The 25,909-nt window shown below is 37.7% G+C and overlaps 1 protein-coding gene across 14 annotated transcripts; it reads left to right on the top strand.

Moving 5' to 3' along the window:
- The first annotated feature begins 18 nt into the window (after positions 1-18).
- LOC6576222 lies at positions 19-18,120 on the top strand. 14 transcript variants are annotated; one of them, XM_044008659.1, is made up of 11 exons: positions 20-415; positions 1,343-2,550; positions 5,027-5,053; positions 10,568-10,725; positions 12,489-12,926; positions 12,999-13,268; positions 13,387-13,929; positions 14,084-14,167; positions 16,762-16,962; positions 17,136-17,546; positions 17,809-18,120. In XM_044008659.1, the coding sequence occupies exons 2-11, from the start codon at positions 1,442-1,444 to the stop codon at positions 17,940-17,942; spliced, it is 3,375 nt and encodes a 1,124-aa protein (XP_043864594.1). In that variant the 5' UTR covers positions 20-415; positions 1,343-1,441; the 3' UTR covers positions 17,943-18,120. The 14 variants fall into 14 exon arrangements, with proteins under 14 accessions (XP_043864603.1, XP_043864594.1, XP_043864599.1 ...); XM_044008664.1 differs by having other exon boundaries at positions 20-689; positions 10,595-10,725; positions 12,522-12,926; XM_032729020.2 differs by having other exon boundaries at positions 20-689; positions 10,595-10,725.
- The last annotated feature ends 7,789 nt before the right edge of the window (positions 18,121-25,909 follow it).

Genomic DNA, 25,909 nt, shown 5'->3' with positions numbered 1-25,909 from the left:
TTCGTAAGCAAAGGTAATGCAATAAAAGTTTTGCGCGCGCATTTCCATTTTCGACTCTCGCGACATCGTGAACGAAAATGTATCTCGGTACATAACGGAACGACGCGCCTCGTGGTGTGGGTGTATAAAATATAAAGAAGAAAAAAAAAAGAAAATACTTTTGATTCGTGTGTGTATGGCCTCTCGCTCTCTCACTCTCTTTCTCAGTCTAGCGCGTTACAGCGGCTTTACCAATTAATGTGTCTTTGTGTGTGGGAGGTTTGTGCGAGTAGTGAGTGACGATTCCCATTCGAATGCAATTCGTTTCGTTGATTTCTTGCAGTCTCAGTTATCGTCGTCGTCCTCTCGTGTGCTGTGCTCGTCGTGGCCTCAGCGCCAGCCAAAGGCCCCCAAAAAGCTCAGTGACGCGCCGTCGGTACGTTAACGAATAACGGTTTACGTTCTCTCTCACTGTCGCCCAATTGGCGTTTTGCTGAGTTGGTGTTTGTTTTCCAATTCTGATTTGTGCAAAGATTATACAAGAATTTTGATTGAAAAATTTATAATAATAAAAAGAAACATATCGAATCAATAATGCAAGTTGAAACAAACTAACACAGAAATTAATGAAAAATATATTTAAAGTGCGTGTTCGCCTTATAGGAATATTAACTAAAATTAATTACGTTTAAATACAAATTATTTATGAGGTAAATTTCAGAGGAGTCCAGACTTGCTTGAGCTAATAATTGATAAAAAGAAAAGTAAATCTGAAAAAATATAAATTAAATAAAATACATGTGAAAAATATTTCATAAAGAAAGAATTTTATATTATTTCAGAATTAGGAGTTTTGAAAATTTATATTAGATTGTTTACTGAATTATTTCATGTGCATATAATTTATATTATTTGAGATATATGCCCATTATATGAAGATTAATTATGGTTTATCTTCAGGAAGTACTTCCATGAAATAGTTTTTTTTATATGAGTTTTTCGGTATTTTTCATTTTTATATACTTATATCTGAAAATTTCTTATCTCCAAAACAATATACTTTTCAAATAGATTTCGATGTAGGTTTGCATAAAAAATGATTTATTTCTTCAAGAATAATAAACTGTCAAAGTTGATTAGTAATTTATTAGACAAATAATCAGTAAAATAAAAAATGTTGATGGTTCCTGAGAATTCAAAGTCAAAGCTCACATAGAAGATGAAATAAATATAGTTATATATACAACGCATACAAATTATAATAGCTAAAACGCTTTGAGTTTTTCTATGAAGTCAAGACTCCAAAAATAATTAAAAACGTATTAAACGTTCATTAATTATGTACAACGTGTCCATTTTTTAGTGAACTTTTAACATCGGCTAACAACAAAAAGAAGAAATATATATATATATGTATATAAACGGCAAGAGATAAACGTTTTTTGTTAGCCAATGATGAAGCATGGATTCTATCAATGTCAGTAGCCAATCCGTGACAAGTGAATTCAGTGAACAACAACAGCAACAGCAACAACAACAAGCCGATGAGCGGTCAATGAACAACAACAATAATACAACAACAATCAACAACAACTACAATCAGAATCACAATCACAGCCACAGCTATATCAATTGCAACAGCATCAGTGCACACAAGATTTTGGTTGGCAGCAACATGAATACAACAGCAATGCTAATGCATCATCAGCAGCAACAGCAAGCGGCAGCTGCTGCCGCCGCCGCCGCTGCAGCGGCCCAGCAGCAACAACAGCAGCAGCAGCAGCAACAGCAGCAGCAACAGCAACAGCAGCAACATCAACAGCAACAGCAACAGAATGGCTGCCGAGACGGCAGCAACAGTTCACGTGGCGCTGGCGATGACCGTCCAAATGGACGCAATTCGCACACGGGCAATGGTCGTGGCTCCAGCTGCTCGCCGGCCAGCAGTCCGACGCGTCATGGCAGCGCAGTGAGTCCGGTGAGCTCCTTGAATCACTCGATGATGGCACAAATGGCGCAACAGCAGCAACAGCAGCAGCAACAGCAACAACAGCAACATCACCAGCTCAGTCCGCCGCCGCATGTTGCCGGCGCATTGAGCACGGGTTTGGCTCCTCGCATGCCGCACGGCTTGCCGCCGCATTCACTGGGCCTGCTCAATTCACTGCAGATGATGCATCATGCGTCGCCGCTGGAGCTGATGGCTGCTGCTCATCATCATGTGCCACCGCGTTCATATAACTCACCGCCGCCCATTTCCACCTCAGATCCGAGTGCCAACGAGTGCAAGCTGGTGGAGTATCGTGGCCAGAAGGTCGCTGCGTTCATAATTAGCAACGAGACAATGTTATGCCTGCCGCAGGCCTTTGAGCTATTCCTCAAGCATCTGGTGGGTGGCCTGCATACGGTCTATACGAAACTGAAGCGCTTGGACATTGTGCCGCTCGTTTGCAATGTGGAACAGGTGCGAATATTGCGTGGCCTGGGCGCCATACAGCCGGGCGTCAATCGCTGCAAGCTGCTCAGCTGTAAGGACTTTGATGTGCTCTATAGAGACTGCACCACGGCCAGGTATGAATATGAGAATTGTTGTTCAAATTGTTCAATTTTTACTTATTTCCTGTTCACGTACGGCGGCCCGTTGCGTGAGACCCGACCAAAGCCCATTTACATTTACCCCTCCCTTCCCTCATAGGCATAGGCATAGGCATATGCATATGCATAGGCATAGGTTGAAGCGAAACGCATTGGCTATGCAAATAGTTTGCAAAAATATATCAAGTCTATCGCATATCGATTGATTTCTGGGCGGGGAGGGCACGGGCAGGCAACTAATCAAGAAACTTTTGCCTCTGATGACATTTGGCGGAAATACGCAATGCAAACCGTATTGCACATGCCCAGCCCACTCTGTAGCTAAACTCAAACTGGAGTTTCAATTGTTAACTAACTACCTCTATATATATATATATGTATATACATATATAATCGTTGCGTAAATTTGTTAACGATTCTAACAATAGTTTGCAAATAGTTTTTACCTTTTGTTGTTGCCCAACACACAAATCGCATATTCGACGCGTGCGGTGCCCTGTCAAAGCATTTCCGTTTCGATTATAAATAACAGCAACAACAACAACAGCAGCAGCAGCAGCAGCAGCAGCAACAACAACAACACTGCCTTAACCTAGTTACTATATAAGGCCTTTAAATATTTTTATAAATACATGCATATATGCAATTCGTATTCAGTATCTAAATCTGAAATGATCATTACATTATGGAAATTATTTAAAAAATTATAAATATTTTGAGATCTTGTAGCCTATAAATAATATATGTTATCAGTTCTTTCAGTTATTAAAATTTGAAAGCTTTTAGGAAATTTAACAAATTTTTATTCAGTAATGTGTTGAAAAATCAAGCCTAATTTTAAACAAACAGTTTCTGATTTGATTTAACTAATATAAAGCAAGGCAAATATTTAGAAAATGTATAGACAAATGTTGGGAATTCATTTTGACCAAAGATTTTTGGTATTCAATTTAAAAACAATTTGAAAATCAGTATTCCATGAAAAGGGCTTAAAATACAGTTGGAAAATTATGATGAATAACAAATAGAGATACATTTTTTTTTTTTTTCATTTTCGGATTTATGAAGAGAACATAGAAGAAAAAAATTAAAAAAAAATTACTACTTCAAATATATGATAAATATTGGAAATATGTATATAGCTAAAGTTTTCAAACTGAGAAATTCATGATTTATAACAATTATTTATTATAATAATTGAAAAAATCTGTGCAAAGCATGAGCAATGAAACGTTTTAATATTTTAAAGAATTTTTATATAATTATTTTATTTTTTTCATATTTAATGCAATATATATTTCGACATTATAATTTTTTTTTAAATATTTAAATATTTTGATATTTATTATATTATAAATATTCTTTAAATAAAAGATAAAATATATAACAAATTTTATCATAGGAATTAAATGATTCATAGAATTATAGAATAATAGAAAACTTAGAAAATATTGGAGGTATATGGTTATGAGGTTATATGTATGATAGATATTATCGAAAATATATGTTAAATGAAATAATAAAAATATATATTTAAATATGCAAAACGCAAAATGTTCTATATTTTGTGTGCACGCCATCAGAAGACAACATAAATAAGACAACACACATATGTAATTGGCGAGTGTTTTTTAGTTGGGTCTCAGTGAGCCAGTTGGCCTGTCCTTCAGAGGAGAAAACCACGGGTATCTGCAAAACCGCGAGCCGCATAAATGCAATGAAAAACAATATAGTTAATTATGGAAACAGTGCTCCAAAGTGCACATGCGCTGAGCAGAATTTCCAAGGGCCTCAGTTCCAGGTCTCGGGGTGCGCTCAACCAATTGAAGAACAGTTAAAAATGCGGTTAAACCTATTATTAGCTTGAAAGACTTGCGTAAAATTGAAACAAGTAGAGAATTGGGCGCTGACAGAGCCACAAAACTGACCAAAAAAAGGGTAAAGCTAAAAAACCGCTAAAGGCAGTTGGCAGTTTTATAGAGCCTGGCCAAGGGCCTGCCGGGCGCTGGCTGTAGCTGTTAACGGCAACAAAAGGGCAACACGGGAAACCAGAGGAACAGAGGCACAGAGGAATCGAGCGGAATAGAGGGGAAACGGGGGGGAACAGAGGAACAGAGGAACAGGGCTGGTACAAGTTGCACCCCATTGCGTTTATATTCTGTGAGCCAGGGTAATTATAAAATGTAGTTGTTGCTGCTTGCACGGGTCTGCCAAGGGTTAAGGCGTGTGCATTTTCACACCCGCTTGCCCGCCATGTGTACATAAATGAAACATAATTCTAAAGTTTTTTACAATACGTTTTTCTCTCTCTCTCTGTATTTTTTTTTTTGTATTTTGCTCTGTCGAAGCTTACACACACACACACACACACAATTGTTTCTCCTTTTCTTCTTCTTTTTTTTGTATAGTACGATACTTCACTTGTCTCTTGTTCTTCTCTTTTTAATTGCAGATGCCTATCGATCAAGCCGCCAGAGAGGTAAACACACAAGTATAATAAATAAAAAAAAAAAAAAAAAAAAAAAAAAACTATGGCAATCTGTTGAAATCGCAAATCAATCGTACATTGAGCTGTGCGTTCTGTGTGCACTTGAGAGTTTTTAGAGCGAAAAAAATTGTTGTTATTAAATAAATTGCATAATGCGGAAATGGGCCGAACCGCGAGCCCGGATGTTATAGGACCCTAAAAATTCAATAAATAGAGCGTGTTAATGTTTACTCTTTTACGTAAGGATAACACAAATAGTGATCAAGCTACAAAACAGTTTTACACTCTTGACAAATGTGATCTGATGCCCCAAACCATTCAATGATATTTTGGAAACTTTCTTTATTTTTCACTCTAAAAATACTCGAGAGCTCAGCCGTTTTTCGTTATTTTGCAATATTTTTTTTTTATTATTATATTTGTTTGCCTTTTTGTCGCGACTTCTATTTCAAGACATATCCTCTATTGACAATTTTTGTTATCCTAAAAAACTACACATTGACCCGGAATTGAATGAATTCACTCTTCCCCCCTTATCTGTCAAGCCATCAATCCATCAGTCTATCAAGTCGGAGTCCATCAACTAGTTTGTCAGTTCTTTCAATCGATTGATTTGCCAAATTCTCTGGCAAATTGAATTTGATCTCATCTGACGCTTGGCTGTCTCTTTGGTCCGTCGCATTGACCGAAACGTCGTTTAGAGTTGCGCGCGGCATCCACAAAGTCACTTTTTGTTGTTGTTGTGGTTCGAGGTGGGGCAACAATTCGCTCGTGGATCAACGTTGCTATACTTGAGTTGCCAGAGACACTCCTTTTGACTCGATTCGATTTCGCTTGGCGTGCCTAATAGTTCGACTACGTATGTAAATGAAAGCATTAGGGAAAATATATATGTGTATGTATATAGATGAGTGTGATATAGAGAGTGTGACAAATGAAAATATTTTACTAATAACTAAATTTAAAACTTATTAAATTTTCAACTGCTAATGACTAATTCATCACTAATTATTCATTAACATTTTAAATTTTAATAAGACTGGATATTTCAAAAAAATTTTAAATTTTAATCAAATTTTTGGTTTTATAAAAAAATTGTTTGAGATTATTAAATCAATATTTCAATATTTATAGGTTATTTCTACAATTTGATGTTTATTAGTCAAATAAATCGAAAAACAATTTATACAATAAGATATAAATATTTCTGAAGCGTTTGCCGACTAGCTATACAACTTCATAAGATTTTATTTTTTTTTTTTTAAATATAGTTTTTGAGAAAAGTAAATTTCCCGTTGCACTGCTTCTGTTAGATAGATGTGAGCTTCAATCCGCGGTTGTTTGATGATTCAAATTTGCATTTCTCAAGTGCTACTTAATTGAGTGGAACAAAATAGTAAAGAAGAAGAAGCCCCAAAGCTAATATAAATGAAGCAACAATAGATCAATTTATTTTTATAATAAATAATTATAAAGAAATACAAAAAAAAAAAAAAAAAAAAGGGAAAATGCGGCTAATATTCTCTTAGCAGCATTTGCTACTTATATATGTATATGTCTATATATATAGCATACTAAATCTGTAGTAGAGGACGTTGGAGTTGCAGTGAATGTCTGTGTATCTGCGAGCTGAGTTGTTTGTAAGCAAACACGACACCCAACAACAACGACGACGACGGCGACGTTGTAGCATGCTTTGTAATTCAGTATGCGAACTAAATGAGTTATTAGCACGCCAATTGAAAATTGAAGTCAACAAAAATCATCAAGAGAAACAAGAAAAGCGACTTGCCTGAGGCGAGTGTGGCTACACTCGCTGGACTGTGAGAGCTGCACTGGAAAAAAGAGAGAAGAAAATAAATTACAAATTGTATGCCAGCCTTAGAAATTGCTAGCCAAAATCCTTAATTAGAGCCGACTACTGCGTATTACTTACACAAATATATATCTTTATGGGAGGTCTGGAAAAAAATCGTACTGTAAATTCTGGTAGGGAATGTGAATGTGGCTTAGACACTTTGGTCAAACTGAATTATTCGAATATGTTTGTTGACTGTAAACATAAATGTGTTTTGCCTACTCTCAGCTACTATTTCTAGCTGTCTATTCAAGGTGCATTTGTCAATGGGCAACAGCAGCTAGTGCAATTTGTTAGCTTCCCACTTTTGTGCTCTCCACAACTCAGTGAACTTAAGCCCCCAATTAGTATTGTGTATCTCCCCCTATATGTATATATGTATTCTTGAGGGGCGTAAAACTATGTGAATGTCGTGTCATTTGTACGTTTGCATGTCGTTTTTACAATGAGTTCCTAGCATTGGCTCTAAGCTCGATAGTTGCGTAAGGCGGCGCTTCATGGAAACTCGCGCTGACTCTGGTTCAATCAATCGGCAAAGAAATCGAAGTCAACTTCAAACGACTTGGAGGCTTCTTCTGAGAATTTGTGCAGGTCGACTAACTCTGTGAATCGAGTCGTAGGAATCAATTTGTTGCCCATGTAGATTCAATTAAAGCCACTGTTAGCGGCGCATAATTGAAATATGGAAATTTCGCTGGCAATTAACTGCAGTGCAGTTGGCGATTTGAACTGCAATCAAATGCTTGTGGATGTGAGGTGGCAACGTCGCAATAAATTTAATTGATTTGCCAATGCGAAACAACGATAACAGCTTGGCTTCGGGCAGTGGGTTAAGCACAGCTTGTATGAGATCTCTGGTGTCTGGTCTGGCCTCTCTACATGCTCGACTCCCAGTCCCAGTTCGAATTCGAGTTCTGCCTGTGAAAGCTCTCTGACAAATGTCTGGGCAACGCCCAACAGTTTAGGCAATTGCAATTGCAATTGCATTCATCCAATTCTCTTCTTTTTTGTTCGTTTTGTTGCTTGCAACACTTTGCGCAGAGCAGGACTCGATCACAATTCAATGTTTCACAGATCGGCTGTCCCTTGAGCATTGAAATACACTTGGCGAAATACACAGCTGCAAACTGGTTCGCTCTCTGTCAGTTAAATGCCTTCCTCAGCCGAGCAAATTGTTATATCGTCTGTATAAGTAGCAACTGCGAACCAGTTTGCATGTTTTGCTCCTCTTCCTCTTCCTGACTAGACGTTTGTTGTTGTTGTTTTTTCCTTATGTTATGCAGTTAAATTTTGGGCAAAATTCTCAAGTCAAGTGCATGATCAAAATCAAGAATGTTTGATCTTGAGTTTAAACTGACAGTGGATTATGTTTATACATATATATTTTGACCCATATTGGGAAGAGTTCTGCCTGATTAGAGTGTTAGTTAAAAGGTTAAAATCAAATGGAACAAGGATATTAAAATAAACTTTGCTGAATATACTGCAAGCTGTAATTCGAAGAGAAAAATTTATTGAAAATTGAATTTTTATATGTTTTAAATTATGTCAGCATATTACTTCATCATGAATATTTGTATCTTAAAATCATATATAGATTTTTTGTTGTTGCTATATTTACCTTTTGATTGCGTTAGTTTATTAAAAGTTAATGCAAAAGATATATATATACATATATGCTTGTAAATTTTTGCAATAATTTTCATGTAACATTTAAAAATTATCAAGACTGTCAAACCTTTTTAATTTATCAATTTTAATCTGATTTTAGTTTCTTACGAAAAATAAGTAGCAAAAATTCTGTTGTTTTTTTGCTAACGCAATTTCTCTTGTTGAATTGCCCTAAATTTCTATTTAGCTATGAAGAACATTCTGCAGGTGTAAATCATGAAACCTTATCCATAAAGGTATACAAATTGCTTATTCCAGTTAAACCAATTTCTGACTAGCTCAATCAAAACAGATGTATGTACATGGTATGTACATTTCAAGCTTGAGAGACAGAGCTACTCCCAAGACATGTTTCAACGGAAGCTAGCATCGGAATGGACGCCTGCTTATCGGTGGCCCTGTTTACAGCAATCAGAATGAGAAAAGAATGAAAAAAAAAAGAGAAGAGAGTGTTGCTAGCAGATGTTGTTTGCTCCAGCTGTCGCTATTTCTTTAGTTTTAATAAATTCATTAACTTGACTGACGCTTGTTTTGCACGTCATAGAGAAACAAAAAAAAAAAAAAAAAAAAAAAAAAAAAAAAATAAAATAAAAATTAAAAAAAAAAAAAAAACTTTCGCTAGGGTCTTTCGCTTTGATTCTTTCGCAACGATTCTAGTAAGTGCATTGGAGCTGGCTCTCTTTACATAACCCGCAAGGCCATGTCCACAGTGTCTCTGAGTGTGTGCGTGTGTGTGTGTGTGCGTGTGTGCGTATGTGTCATAGGCACAATTAAATCTTTCGAGTCGGCGCTTACATTCAAATATTGATATTTATTGTTGAAATAACTGTAAATATTTGCAATCGCTTTATGGAGTGCAACTCTATCAGGGCAGTAGCAGCAGCAGTAGCTTCTTCTGGACCCACGCACAATTATAAATTGTTCAATCTGTGCCCACATTGCTACCGGAGTTTATTTACTTGTTGCTGTTTGCCCCAGGTAAACAACAGGTAGGCACAATTTTTTTTTTGTTTTATTTGTTTTTTTTTTTTTTTTAATTTGGGTAATTGTTAATTGTTGTTGACTGCGGCTACTGGAGATAGTTGAGCTGCACAGAGTCTCTCTATTTGCATTTAGTTCCTGAGTATTTGCGGCAGACGCAGCTAATGTTTGTTAATATTTATCTGAATAACTTGTTTATCATAAATGCCTTCGCTCTGACTGCTGTGCAAACTTGTTTGTGCCTTAGCCTTAGCTAACTAATCGTACGTACGTCAAGTATTTGCTTATTTGCTTATTCAAATATTTTTTAAGCAAATAGTAACAGTTTCTAATGAAAATTATACGAGAATTTACATCGCTATAGTCACAGTTGAATTTTTTTTTTTTTTTGTAATAAAACAATGCTGGATATTTAATAAAAAATGTTGAGCCACGTAGTTTGCTTACATTTTCTATTCAGTTATCAGAATTTACATTTATAAAGATCTTTACTATTTTGAGTCTGAATCAGAATATAACCATATATATTACTTCAGCTTATTTATTTTATTACTAATATATTTTTTATTTGCAAAGGTGAATTTATGGTATTTAAATTCTAATAATATTTCATCATTCAACTGTTGTTCTACAACCTGCCTGCTTTTTTTTTTTTCTTACCACTGAAACAGAATTCACTTAGGTAAAATTAAAAATCAAGTAAAATTTGAAAATATTTAAAAGTTTTTATATACAAATACTAATATTATAAAAATTGAAATGCTCGAAGAAACTCTCAAGCCACACTTCTATTTATATTATATATATATGAAAATACATATACATATATATGTGTATATATGTATATCTATAAGCAGCATAAAATAGCCACCGAAATTTTTGTTACGCCTGTAAGTTGTGTGTGATCTCATTTGCCTTAAACCCATTTCGTTTGGTGTGCTACAGCTGCTCTATACTGATACCAAGCCAATTGTCATTGCTTTCAACCCAAACAGTAACTCTCTGCAATTCCGCAGTTCCAGACCGGGTAGACCACCAAAACGTGGCCCAGTTGGCCTCTCGCTGCCGCCCACGCACCTAACACAGCATCCGCAGCTGAAGAAGCACAGACTGGACAATGGCGATTATGCATACGAGAATGGCCATATTAGTGGTAAGTAAAGAAATTCAACATTTATTCAAGTGCAATTTTGTCGTTGCCATTTTTGCCATTTTCCTTAGACCAATTTTAGCCCATTCGCATTGAATATCTGTTATGGCTGTCGGCGCCGCCATAATCACGATTTACAAGCAGCGAACAAATCGATTTTACCAATTGCCGAAACGCACTTGAAATTGTAATAAAATCATTTGAGATTCGCAGCCAAGTGGCTTTTGGGCTAACTGTTTCACTACTCGTGCAGCCAATTGGAAGTTGCAAAAAAAAAAAAGAAATGAAAACTGTGAGAGAGTACGAGAGAGACAGGGCGAAGCTTGTGTGATTTGTGGATGCCTTGATTATAAGTTTGGCGAACGGATACATATACACAATGCGCAATTGTTTCGGTTTCAGCTACAAGTTTGTGCACGTTCCCAACTCTGAGCAGTTGCCAGTTGGCAGTTGCGCGAGTTCCCAGCTTCAAGTTCAGATAAATGCCCATTTGTCCAAGGCAAGCAATCAAATCGAAAACGTTTCGACTCGCCACTATGTGATTTGTACAGGAAATCGCATTTAAAGAGTTACAAACAGATATTGTTCGGACTTATGACTGCTGCTGCTCCAAGTGCTGCTCCGACTCCGACTGTTGCTGCTGTTGTTCGAATTGTGTTTCATGTCTGTATCCAGGCATTGTAATTATTTTAAGTACTTCAAGATACTTGCCCATACCAAAGTAACGCTCGCAATTAATTGATTTTTACATATTTGTTGGCTCTCTATGAATTCCTGAAGCGTCTGACAACTTCGGCCACGCCCCATTTTATTAATGTGTCTGAGCCAACGCACAATATCAGATACATCTATCAAAAAAAGATCTCATCCTCTTTCTTTAGAACCATGCGCCGTCGGCGCCTCTTTACAGAGAACTCGAAATCCATACAGTTGTTGTTTAGCCAAGTCATTCCTCAATCCCTACAAAGCAGCTGAAAATCGAGAGAAAAAAAAAAATTACATCTGAGTGAATTGTGGGGCGTTGATTTTTGAGTGATATTGCACTATTTCCACTAATCTGATGAACCATTGCAACAAACATTTTGTTATTGCATTGTGAATGCATTAAAAATATTTTTAGCATTGAAACTATTTAAGGTTAATCCGTTAATACATATTAAATTTCAATATCTAAGCATATATAAATATATTTATTTACAATATATATATATATATATATATATAATGAACTGTTTATCAAATTTTATTTGATAATTATTTTTGTTTTATTTACGCATCGAAATTTTTAGGGAATTTTTCTTTAAGAAATTTGTTTTTATTTATTTTTTTATAAATAAATATGGAAAAAGTTAAAGAAATAAGAAATAAAGTATCATTCATTAAATTTTAATTTATAAATTTACTTACTTTTAAAATAGAATATTAGGATGTCAAATACTAGACATATCCATAATCTATATTAAATGCGTATGTATCAAATTATTATTATTAAAATGAAACATTGTCTGTCTGCAAACTTTTTGATAAATTAGTCATCTTTACTGTGTTCTCTTTGTTATAATACAATGTTAACAATATCAAACTACTATATGATAAGGCTTCGATAAGCTAATCATACACACATTTAGTTATTCCATGCACAATTCTATTTCATCCATTCGATGAAAAATATCCATTAATGCTTTCATATGCTTGCACAGCATTCCCTTGCAATCAAATATTGTTTTAGTCTTTTCTGAATCAATAATACTCAAAGCCTTTCACAGTCTTCGACTATTTCCATCCTAATTGTGTTGCAGATATAAATCGTATGGAAAAGTCGCCGCTATTGGCCAACGGCTATAATCCTCCACCCATAAACCACATGGCCTTTATGCAAATTAATGCTCATCATCCTGGCGCTGCGGCACTGATGTCACCCGGCATGCCGCCGCATGGGCTCCACGCTCGTCCCGAGAGCCAAATGTTGAAGGCGGCGGCACAAAATGCTGGCATGTCGGCCGCCAACATGGATGCATTGGCTCGATCGGGCATATGGGAGAATTGTCGTGCCGCCTACGAAGATATAGTGAAGCACTTAGAGCGGCTGCGCGAGGAGCGCACGGATGAAAGGCAACAGGCTATATGCGCCGGTGGAATCGATCGTTGCGGCAGTGTTGTGAATGAACGGGAATTGAAGCCGAGAGATCTGAGTTCGCGCAATTGTAAGGCATACAGATGGACGGTGGCTGTTGAGGAAAGTGCTGATAAGTTGTTTCGATTTGCGTACCCCCCAGGCTCCCCCACGCGCCAAAGTCCAGTTCTCAATCTGAGCAAGTCCGGCGGCAATACGGACCACGGCGGCAGCAACTGCGACGCTGGCAGCGAGCGCAGCGATTGCCTCTCGGCAGCGGCATCGCCGCGTGGGTCGCGCAGCCTCGACGAAGGCAGTCGCAGCGTTGGCGGTGGCCCCATAATTGGCGTCGAGGACGATGAGGAGGAAGAGAATCTCAGTGATGAGAACCAATCCGAAGTCGATGAACGTTGCCTGGGCAAAGACGATGAAGGTGAGTAAACTTTGCTTTTCTCTGCGATAAGTGAAAACTCTGACTCGCTGACTGGCTGACTGGCTGACTCGCTGACTCTACTAACGCTGCTGACGCTGCTTTGTGTGCCTTTCAACAGACTTGAGTGACACGGAGCGTGATAATCTATCCACGGGTTCGGCGGCCGCTACTGCCGCCGCTGCCGCAGCCGCTGCTCATTTGCATCAACATGCTGCAGCCGCTTCGCACCATCATCAGGCCCATCAGGCACATCATCTGAGCGTGGTGGGCTCGCCGACCGCCGATGTGGCTGCGGCCGCTGCACTGCAGCATCAGCGCGCCCTCAACTACTCGCAGCTAGCGGCAGCCGCTGCCGTGGCCAATGGTGCAGCCGCTGGAGCGAATGCGGCAGCAGCCGCCGCAGCAGCAGTAGCAGCCAATGGACCCTCAACTGCCGGCGGTCGGGCATTGACGCCTAACGAGGCCTTGTTGTCATCGAATGACGGAACTGCGGCAGCCGCTGCCCTCGCTGGCGGATTGGCGCTGGGTCCGCTCGGCCTCGATTCCCATGCGGTTGTGCCCGCCAGCTCCACGGAAACATTGCTGCGGAATATCCAAAGCCTGCTCAAAGTGGCTGCAGACAACGCCAGGCAGCAGGAGCGCCAGCTCAGCTATGAGAAAGGTAAGCTTCAAGAATAGCAAGACCAGCAATTATGTCTTTCCCATATGCTAAACAAATCGTGCTCTTTGTGACCGTAAATAATTTTGCACTCTTCTCTTTCCTCTCTCATTTCTCGTTTCTCATTTCTCGTTTCTTCACATACTTTTCCACACAGCCGAGCTTAAGATGGATGTTTTACGCGAACGCGAGGTCAAAGATTCACTCGAAAGACAACTTGTGGATGAGCGCAAATTGCGTGGTAAGTTTAAAGATCTAACATAATTATTTATTAAAATTTTGTGGCTGTTTGACTATAATCAATGATAAATTATATAAGGAAAAATCTAAAATTACGTGGGTAATTTGCACATTTATCGAATCGCTGAGCTGGAAAATACGCGTTCTCTAATCGATTACAGAACAATAATGCCGAAACAATTAACTTATTTAATTAGAAATAAATAGCAAGATCTTGGTAAATTTGATTTCAAGTGAAAGTGTTTAGCTTCAATAAAGTGAAAATATATGTATATGAATGCATAATGTATGAAACAAATATGCTTCTCAAGCAAAAGCGCCTCAGTTTAGCTCTGGCTAATCAAATCAGCAACCATTCAGTCAGTCAGTCAGTCAGTCAGTCAGAGCAAAGAGTTGATATTCATATCTAAATATGAACATTTATAGCCTGTGCCTGACTATTTATAATATTGTATGAATTCTGCGTGGTATTGAATTTAGCGCCAAGCCAATCCCTTTTGGCAGAAGGAGCCGAGTCGTTCCAGTCGCTCGAGAGTGCCTATGCCAACTCCAATCGTGTGCGCTTAATGTAAGCTGACTCAAATGACAATGACACCTGATATGTCGATGTCGATGTCGATGTCGACTGGCCCACTCTTGCGCACTTCTCGTCTTTCTCTGTCGGCGCTCTCTGGTGGTCGTTCTGTTCGTTTCGCCGGACTCGAATAGGTTTTAAGTCCGAAAAGCTGCCGTTCTCTCTGACTCCGGCTCTGACTCTGGCTGTGGCTCTGGTTCTGGTTCTGGGGCGACCTTTTCAAGAGAAATCACAATTCAAATGAATTTAATATCATTTCATTATTTAGTTACACTCGAACGATTGGCAAAAAGTAGCAACTCCATCGTCGACTACGACAACGCCACATCATTAGAGGCGGCACTCTGGGGGGGGGCGGGGGCACGAGCACTGGGTCTCTCGACTCGAGTCTTTCAGTCTGGAATTTGAGTTGCTTTTGGTTACAGACAAAAAACTTTGATTTGACGCACACACAAAAATCTTTTAATTGGTTGTTATTATATTTTATGATGACTCCAAAGGCGAGTTCTGAAAGGGTTGTCAAATGCTGCGGGTGTGAGAGCTCTGCCGTTAGAATAGAAACCTAAGGGTGAGTCTGTTGGCAGCAGTGTCAACGCGATCTCAAAAATGTTTCGATTGTAATAAATTTGTGAAATATGAAACCAAAAACAGTTAATTACTAAGATGGCAGGCTATTAAATATCATTCTACTATACCAAACAGAAAAATTAATTTGAATGCTCCCATTTGATAATTATAAATTATCTTATGTACAAATTAATATCAAAGCCAAATTCACATTTTCCATCATTTCTGAGCCGGCAAACATTTTGGGTTTTCCTCTTATATAGCCAACTAATTGTATGATGCCATGTGAGCGCTTTCAAATTATGTTTTGGGGCCGACATTTGGAATAGCCTTCACTTATTTGTAAATGCAAATTTGAGTTCCAAAAATTGTTAACTCTGAACTGTAATTGTGGTTGGCTTCAGTTCGCCTTCATATGCGGGGTATATTGATTTTCAAACATTGTATGTAAGAGATGTAGAGATATGTAGATAACTTTATTTTTCTCTCTTGAATAGAAAGATATGTATATAGATGTGTAAGGTGATATGTAAGGAGAATATATTTAAAAGCTTTATAACTTTTTAAAATCGGGAGTTATTAGTTGAAAAAACTTCTCAAAAGTGCTTGGGTATGTAATTCGGAAAAACTGAAGCTTAAGCGTCAGCTAAGATGAAAATAAATGTTTCTTTCTACTACTACTTCAATTCAGTAGAAAACTTTGCATATATCCAAATACACTGCAGTTGCTAATTCCACCCATAATAACTCAAGTTTCTTTCAAATTGCGAGTAGCCAATCATTCAGTGAGCCAAACACAATTTATGCAATGTTAAAGTCACTAGAAATTGAGCTTTGTGTACGTGTGTGTGTGTGTGTGTGTGTGTGTGGGCCCCACACTACATTGATATTACTTCAGCAACACAGGCATCTAATTGCCATTAATAATAAAGCAAGCCGATAAATATCTTGTGGCTGTCGAACATGCCAGCAAATCGGCCAATGAAATGAAAGATTGAGTGCAGCAGAGCAAAAGGAATGAGATAAAAAAAAAAAAAGAAAAACATAAAATATCTTTGCAAATTTGGTATTCGAATCGATAGGTTCGACTGGAAAATATTTTTGCTTAAGCGGTCTGCAGACTTCGTCTTGCTGCATTTGCTACACCCTTTAAATGGCTATTACCACGCTTGACTAACCTAATTAATGCTAATTTGATGATGTACCAGTTTCACAGACTTAACTGTCGCACGGTAAGAATTAGCACACGTGACGATAAATCGATTGAGTTAATAGACTTTTATATGAGTTCATTAGGCAGAGAGTGTAACTATATATGTATAATATAAGAGAATTGTAATTTATTTAGCCATGAACAGCGGCTTATCAAACAATTCATATCAATCATTTGACAACTATAAATAAATGTTTAGTTAACCTTTTTAAATCCCTTTTCATTTCCGTTCGTTTCACAGTGCTTTATCAGAAGCGTTTTCGACGCGAGCGCAAAATTCGCATTCGATATCAACAGCAGCTGGGCGACGACAGCAGTAAAGGCAACGCAGGTGCGAGCGCCAGCAATGTCACCTGCAGCGAGGCAGAGCTGGGCGCTGGCAGCGGCACGGCTGATGGCAAGTGCAGCAATGTTGGCAGCGATGGGGCTGAGGCGCCAAAAGGTAAGTGCTGAAAAGGCAGAAGAGCAGAAGGCCACACAGACCACAAAAGCATGGCTAACAAAACGTATCCCGTCTATCCCCAACGCCTTTCGCTTTCGGCTCTCTCGATCCTTCCTGCGCCCAACGCTTTGATAACCAACACAGCGCCCTCTGTTTTGTTTTTAAATCCATAGATACTGACTGCGGCAGTCGAGGCGGCAGCGATAAGTCTGACAAGTCCTTAAGCTCCTCGTGTGATGTGACCAGCCAAACGGTGCAAGCGCCATCCGCCCCACACTCGGATCCACCCACACACTTTAAACGCGAGCCGCACTCCGACCACGAGGGCTCCATGGAGCGCCAACAGTGCAGCAGCGCCACGCGCGACAACGAGCCACGCTGCTCCAGTCGTGACCGCGAGGACCAACCACCGCCCATTGCTGCCTCAGTTACTGCTGCCGCTGCTGCTGTCGCTGCCGAGGGCAGCCTGGCAGCAGCCGCTGCTGTTGCTGCCGCTACAGCTGCCACTGGCAACGGCAAGGCCACTTGGAGCTATCCAGGCATCGATCTGATGGCCACCGGCGCCTTCTGGCAAAACTATTCGGGTAAGCTTAAATAGAAAATATTTCTACAAATTTATATTATTTGCGATTATATACTCTGAATCCATTCAAAAGTAAAGTAAAAGTATTTTTATATATCAGACAAATGAGAGTATATATAGATATGTATTCACATATATAGATCTGTAGATATATGGATATGTATTCTGAACTCTGTTCCCATCTTCAAGTCCATTTAAGTTAACTCCTATCGTCGCCATCAGCTGGTCATATATTTATTGCCTATTTCATTATATTTTGAAAGAATCCCTTGCACAGGAGCTGGAAATGGAGCGCAAGACACGCGCTGCGAACGCTGAGCGCGATGTCAAGAGTCCATTGTCGGAGAGACCAACGGCATATTACAAGAACTCGGTGCTCTTTGGGAGCGCTAACTAAGCTCCATTGCGATCGCAGTGTTGCCAAGGTGCAACACGGATATTTGATCTCAAAGTGCAATCCAGGTGACAACATGTGACCGGACCAAATATGCAGAACTCCAACAGTTAATACAGCAATCTTATGTATATAGCTATATATAGGGTATAGTCTACGTTTTAAAACAATTGAAAGAAGTTTGAAATATTTAAAACAAAAGCATCAAAAATGTTTGAAAAAAAAAAACAACTGCTATTTTGTACATATTTTTACATAGCTTAAAAAAAAGAGAAAAGAGTAAAGAAAATAAAGTGAAATTTAATTAAATATTTACTTCCGACACCAACACATAAAGCTTAGAGAACGCTTTAGGCTTATGGATAGCATAACTAGTATTTTGTACATAGGCATGTAAAGGCTTTTAATTAATATTAGTGCTGGGCTGCCTGATTTTGGCTTCGACTAGTACGAGTAGTTGGCGAACGTACACACACATACACAGACACACAGACACAATTTGATCATATAATATACCATTGTATTTAATTTATTACATGTAACTATTTATGTATGTATTCAACTCGGCGAACATTTTAGAGAGCGCTTTATAGTGTTTTAAAAATAGGTATTAAATTATTAATATTGGCGTCAGTGAGCTGCTGCCGGGCGGAAATAATGTTACGATGTTTTTAATTTATTTATTAGCTTAGAAGCGCATTAATCTATACTAATTTTATAAATTAAACACTACAAGTATTTCATATGCTTACCCATTAAACCGAACAAACAATTTAATATTAAAATAATATAAATATAAATTTAAAATATATACATAAATGTATTTATAGTAAATGCAAGAGTTGGGCAAAAATAAAGATTATTAGAAATAAATACAGTCCCGATTGAAAAATGTGTTATAAACTCGACATTAAACATATATATAAAAATAAATAAATATATATATATATATATTTTAACGCTTCATATGCTATTATATATATATATATACTAAAAAAATATAAACATTACATTAACAATAGTCACAATAGTCACTAAACATAAAATCTAAAACATAATGAATACATTGAAACAATAGTGTTAAAACTTATTGTGCAACATTTCTCGCTGCTCGCTGCTAACATTAATATACAAATTATTACAATAATACCATTAAAATAATACAGACAACAATTGCAAATATACATACAAAAAACAAAAACCAGCAACAAGAGAATAGTAACTCTAACAAAAAAGTGAAGTTTAAAGTAATACATAATAAATTATTATTGCAAAAGTATTTCAAAAATTAAATTTCGTTTTCATGTTTGGGTATATTTAATACCTGGCTGGGTCCATTGGTAGAAATAAATCAACATTTGCCTTGGTATGTGTGGATGTGTATGCAGTGTTACTCATTGACTTTGTAAGACTTTCTCAGGGTGTTAAAATCGCTAGCATTTGGAGAAACATCTTTAAAATTTCTTCCACCACCAAGCGCGAGGGAGGATACGTTGAAGTACGCATCTAAAGCAACCAATAAGTGGGCGTGTCTTTAGACTTTGTTTTTGTTTTTGTTTATGACTGAAATTGTGCTATTGGAGCCTCATTTATGGAACGAAGATTTGTGAGAGTAAGTATATATGCGAGTATTCTGCTATTTGTCCCATGAATGAAGTTTTCAATAAATATATACTTTTGCGTAGTATTATAATTTGTTATCATCATCAAATGAGCATTTAACGAAAACAATTTTTCAACTGTCAAAATATGTTGCTGCAGTAAAACATCATCAGTCTTTGACTCTATAAAATATTTCATTATTGATTGCATGCAAGTGCAACAACTCGGTTTGAAAATCCCTGAGGAAAGCACATGTACTTGATCTATCAACATCCCAAGCAATAAGATAGATTGCTTATCTTCATACTATTCAGAGGGTAGATAGAAGTTTTTATATCAATCAAATGTTGCATTACCTAGGGAATTTCCACGTAAATTGATTATTAATGAATTTTCAGATTTATTATCAGCGACTACTGATAAAAAGCCAAATCAACGTATTTGTGAAAGCCCTTAAAATATTGTTAATATTGTCATCCCTAATTGAAAGGAAATACTATATCCCCAATTATATTACCTCTACGGTTTGGGCTCTACGGTAAGGTAAATTTCGCTGTAAAGCTGTTTAAGGAATCACATCAACTATATTTATGAAAACAATATGTAAAACAAAGATATTTTAGTTAATAATATTCTCTATACGTAAACTAGACATATTGCTTATATAACTTACTGTAATGCCATCATAAATATGGCTATACTTTAATAGCTGCTGCTAGAAGCCCAGACAATTTTTTCATTCTATGTAGAGTTTAATGAAATTCAGACTCATAAAAAAGGAGCGTGATCCATCAGCTCGAAGGCTCGAGGATAAACCAACATTAAATGCGTGGCGCACGTTCAGACAGACGAAATAAATCGGTAAACGATCTCACGGTTAGAGGATCAGACTTGAACAGTTATCGATCCAAAAATGTTTTGCTTGATGATTTATGCGTCTGGCGTGGCTTAAGGGATCATCAGCTGAAGCTTCACTGACTGCAAGATTTGCGCATTCGAAAAAAGAAAGAAATCAAACACGAAGCGAAAGAAAAATAAAAATGAATGAAAAAACAAAACAAAACTACGTATTGTAATTATACTTATTGGTAAATTATATTTAATTTACAGTTAAACGATCACGTATGCCTGCCAAATAGCCTGATATACAAAATATTATCTGCCCCAAAAATGCCTTTCGCTCGCTTGACCTCAATTATCGATTTAACTTTATTATTGGTTTAGATTTGGAGTCTTTGATTTGCCACGGTCCTGGCCCGAACATCTCGTGTCGATCACCATGCTGAATCCAAATTAAATGGAATGCTTTTGATTATTGGTCTTCAGCTCATGCATGGGGACAGTGTGTGATACTTCGAGCATATGTCGCGGCATTTGCTACCCAGGCAGCCTGCCAGCCAGCCAGCCAGCCAGCCTGCTAGCCAGAGAGAGCCAAGCGGCACGCAGGCAGACAGGCAGCAGCTCTCTTGATTCTCGTTAATTCCTTTTGGGCTAAGTTCAGCGTTTAGCTAATTGTGGGTTCCTTCGCCGTTTGTCAGTCCCTCAAATATTTTACCAATCATATTTTGTTATATATATATATTTATATGTTTAAGGTTTTTTCTCTCGCCTTAGCCTTGCCGTTCTGTAATTGTTGGTGAGCGGTTTAGCTGGACAATATATAAATATCCATAAATATATATATAACTGTTGGAATAACTAATTAAGTACATAGCTAATAGCTTTATAGTATGTATTTATTAAATGATTTGTATTATCATGATATATTGTATTATTTTATTACATACCACAGTAGTCTGTTGATAAACTGCCATGTTTGCCCTCAATGCCTAACTCCATCATTCGTCTGGCTATAAATACTGACCTATAAACACTGACCCACCGCCAAAGCCACATCCACGCTAAGCCCACTTCGATTATAGCGCCTACATGCCACGAGTGCAATGGTATGAAAAACAAATAAAACCAATTATGAAAGCCATCTGTAATTGCTTAGTAACAATTAAAAGAACAAATTTATTTAATGTATCTTCGATTGAATTCTGCTTTTTTTTGTGTACTTTGTGCACTCCTAGTGCACTGTGGATAAATTATATCAGTGCATCCAATCGACCGATTGGCTTCATAGCGATTGCCGAAGACTTTTTTCTTTTTCATTTTCATTTGTACTAGAGGCGTGTCGCTTCAGCATCGTTAGGAAATAAATTGTATAGAGTGGGTATTGGGAACTGAACGAATTGTTATGAAATTTGGTACATTAAGAATATCCATTGGCAATTTATATAATTTGTATTATTTTGAAATATACACTCCACTTATTTGAAATCTGGCAATATAATACCAGAATTGCTTCAAATTCACATTCTCAGCTCTTTTCATTGGGTAGAGTATCGGAGCATCATTGAATTGATTTTTTAGCGAATTTTGCTGTCAGTTCGCGTGTTGTGCATCAATTGCCAAACACTGCTGCATTGCGTTGCCAACTAATTCGATTTGTTTGACTACAAAGAAACGATCGGAGAGCGCGAATTCTTATACATGGTCTCATAGGCTAAAAAGGTATATTGGTTTTCTGCAAGGCTTAACATCATTAGAAGTTACATAGAGATGCAAATCGGAATGAAAAACAGAGTCTGAAAAGTTTTACAGAGATCCTTTAGGGATAGATAAAAGCGAAGGTTCTGATTAATTCTACAATCTCTCTTCACGAATCGCATAAATGGATTGATTCCATGCCCACAGTTAAAATTCTCTGCTCCATAGCTAAGAATCCATCATAAATATTGATTTTATCGGCAAAGAAACTCCAAGTGAAGCATTGCGCAGTCGGCTACAGCCGGCTTAGTTGTTTTCTTGTAGGACGATTTGGTAAGGTCCGTGGCAAACATATGTTGCATTAATTGTTCATGTTTCTCAAAAGCAACTCGTGTTCAATGAGTTTTATTGCTGCTCAACACACAAACAACAACAAAAGCGAGAGGAGCAGGAGGCGGGGACGAGGCGACGGAGAAGGAGAAGGAGAAGGAGGAGGAGGAGAAGGTGGCGGAGAAGCACGAAACAAATGAAAAGAAAAATTGCACACAGAACATTTTTCATTACTTGATTTTCAAGCATGCCATGAACGAGAGTTGTAAGAGGAGGATAGATACTCGAGCGTCATAAGTGGCGACAGCCGGCAAGCATCCCATGCACGTACACACATGCACACATATATGTACATATGTATATATACATAACATATATAGTACTATAACTACTAAAACAAAGGCAACAGCGAAAGAAGAGGTTTATTTAGGGTCGTCGCCAAGCCATAAGGATCGACATCACCTCGTCTGCATTCCCACACGCGATCCCAATCGCAATCGCGCTGGCCTATCGCGGTGCCGCTTTAACCCACCAAGAATCAGCAACAACTACTACTAAAACAACTACAACAACAACAAGTTTCTATGAGCTGCGCGAATGGTGAAGCGCGACTCAATTACAATTTATTAAAAGACGCGCAACTGATTTATAAGCGGAGTCCAGAAAAAAGGCCTTTTGGGCCAATGTTTACGTGTCTGGGCCGATGACGTTTTCTTGCTTAGCTTGTTGTTCTTATGCTCGTTCACAAATTGAAAAGAGTTGATTGGGTTTGCAGTGAGAGAGAGAAAGAGAGATTCGACTCCCTGAATACGTTTTCATATCAAATTATATATTCCAATAATTTTACATATGTAATATTTCAGTTAGGATCACGTAAACCGAGTTCAGCTAGATCATTACGATTTTATTTTGAGCACCTGCATAAATTGATAAATTATATTTGGTTCGTGAACGAGTATGCTTCAGTCGGCTACTCTCGATTGCAATGTGCTCGTTTATGCTTGTTTTACCTTCAGTTGGGTATGAACAAATTTGCGACTTAGTTGTGTGGAAAGTGCAGGCTAACTGAGAATGGGGGAATGCTTGGTGTCGGTTGTTGGTGGTGACAGTCGCTTGTCAACAGGAGGTGCACTTTATACTAAATATGATAAATGGATCACGAGCTAAACAAACTACATTCAAGAGAGTTTGTTTTAAGCAATAAATAATTAATAATGACCGTTGCGTTAGATCTTATATTGAAAGTACTATGGAGTAGCTAGCGATCAAATTTTTGACGGTGAGGAGGCATAAAAAATAATCAGATCTGTTGACATTCGCATATGTATATGCAGGTGAATGGATATTGTATTAAACTGTACAAGAAGTAGATTTCAGCTATATACATTAATCCGACAGGTGCTGGTACTATTTTTTGTTGTTTGATGCAAAGACAGTTGATGAAATAGCCCGTACTCGCAAAAAATCCGCTTACAATATGCTGTCTCACCTTTTGTTCGCGTTCCCTGGACGAATGGGCACGTAAAAGAACAAGAAAGAAACAATGAAGTATAAAAAACATATTTCATGTGCATTATTTCATAAATCGCACAAGAGCCCAGGCGCTACGACCCCGATTCCCTGCGAAAGCGATTCTAATGCATTCAGGCGAACAAGTTCCCCGATGCGGCTTGCCTCTTGTGAATGGGTAAAAAAAAAGGAACTAAGTACTTATAAATGTGGCTGTATAACATGCCATGCAATTGAGAATTGGAATTAGGCTTACATATGTCGGCTGGAGCGGAATTGCGGTTTGATTTCGCTGCATTATCGGGCCTAGGCCTTGGCAGCTGACGTAACCCTGGGTAATGACAACAATCTGCCCATAACATGATGCAGAGAATGAGCCGTGTTTAAGTTGGAGTTGGTGCGACGGAGCTCACCAGCAGCATGCCGGCTGGCAATTCAAGTGGAAATGGAACTGTACTCAGCCAGCAGTAGTCCGTCCGTGCGTCTGCCTCCGCAGTTCGGTCTGTGCAGGACATCTGATATTATATTGCTAATTCGATACTTTTATTTTGAGAAATGCGCCACCAGCCAGCCAACCAACTGAAGGACTCTCTTGCTGCCTTTTGTTTTCTTCTTCTTGCTCTTGTTCTTTCTCTTCTTTTCTTTTTATTTCTTGCACGCTTTTTGCATATTGTTGTGTTTTGTTTTTTTTTTTTTATTCCTAACTGGGATAGGAAGTTTTCTTGCCAAGTAACCACTGATTATCATAATTTTCTGAAAAATAATCATAAATTGTGTGTGAATGCAATTTGATCCGTTATTTATAAGCATTATCTTTTGTTCTGTGCAACCTTCTCTGGTGTCTGCGGGCTGTTCATGCCCGCAAAACAGATATATTTTTACTCGGTCTGCACTTTGCCGTTGGCCTTAACAATATATTACCGTTATGTGACCAGACCACACATTATGTAAATTTTTTTCGCATTTTTTGCTAGCAGATTCTGTGATTTACACATTTTGTCTGGACACAGGTGACAACAGCTGCAGCCGCTATTGACAGCAGTTACTTAACGTCGCATTGGCGCTGACTACGCTGAAGATACTCGAATACACCCGAATCTCTTTCGCTGAATAACTCACTCATTCACCTTTGCAGCCGTTTCCAGGTGATATGCCCTTAAAGCGAAGTACATTTTTTTTGCTGATTCTGCTGTGCGCCTTTTGTCTGCTTCTTAGACACATGGATGCTATGTTTAATTTTACTCCCTTCCCCCTTCGCGGTAAGCCTGCCTGAAATGTGGAAAAGAAATTTTCAATTTCTTATGGTACGTGTAAATTATACTTATACCCTGTGTGCTCAAAAATGAAAGGCGAATTGAGTTTTGCAAGCAAAAGACTAAATTTTCTGCTTCATAAAATTGTTTGCTGTTGTAAGAGTCTATATTAATTTTTATGTGAAGCACAGTCGAAATGCCAATGGCTAATATATATATAGGATAGGATAGGATATATTCTAGGAGTGATAGTTTACAGGATATATGCTAGTCGGCTACTATTACTGTAAATTCAAAGTTGAGCTGCCGTGTGCTTTTGTTACAATTTATGTAACTTGCTATGGCATTGTGCCTTCAACAATGTCTGCATACAGAAACGTTTATCCATATATACACACATATATCTGAGCGTATAATATAATTGTACATGGGAAAATTGTCTAAGAGTGAACTCTGTACTTGCATTTAAACAGGGTGACATGGCTAGCTAACTAGTGAGAATTTGGATATATTCATAATAAATGAATAAATAATAATATAATAAAAATATTGGTTTTTGTAAGTATCTATTTATGATATATAAAGAAATTTAAATAAGTTCATCATATAACAAACTAATATTGAAAATCAATTTATTCAGTTTATTATATTATTCCTATATTTAAAGATATCATAAATCGATGTCACTGTATAATAGTTGCCAAGGCATTCACACATATGTATGTATACATATATCTCGAG

This window comes from Drosophila mojavensis, unplaced genomic scaffold (genome assembly GCF_018153725.1).
Source record: "Drosophila mojavensis isolate 15081-1352.22 unplaced genomic scaffold, ASM1815372v1 contig_36, whole genome shotgun sequence".
NCBI lineage: Eukaryota > Metazoa > Arthropoda > Insecta > Diptera > Drosophilidae > Drosophila > Drosophila mojavensis.
Note: the sequence above shows the minus strand (reverse complement) of the source record. Positions and strands in the feature narration are given on the sequence as shown.

Coding starts and splice junctions, on each gene's coding strand:
- LOC6576222 (XM_044008659.1), top strand. CDS start 1,442: ATGGATTCTATCAATGTCAGTAGCCAATCCGTGACAAGTGAATTCAGT. Junction 12,927..12,998: donor AGATCTGAGTTCGCGCAATT/GTAAGGCATACA, acceptor CGTACCCCCCAG/GCTCCCCCACGCGCCAAAGT. Junction 16,963..17,135: donor TGGGGCTGAGGCGCCAAAAG/GTAAGTGCTGAA, acceptor TTAAATCCATAG/ATACTGACTGCGGCAGTCGA.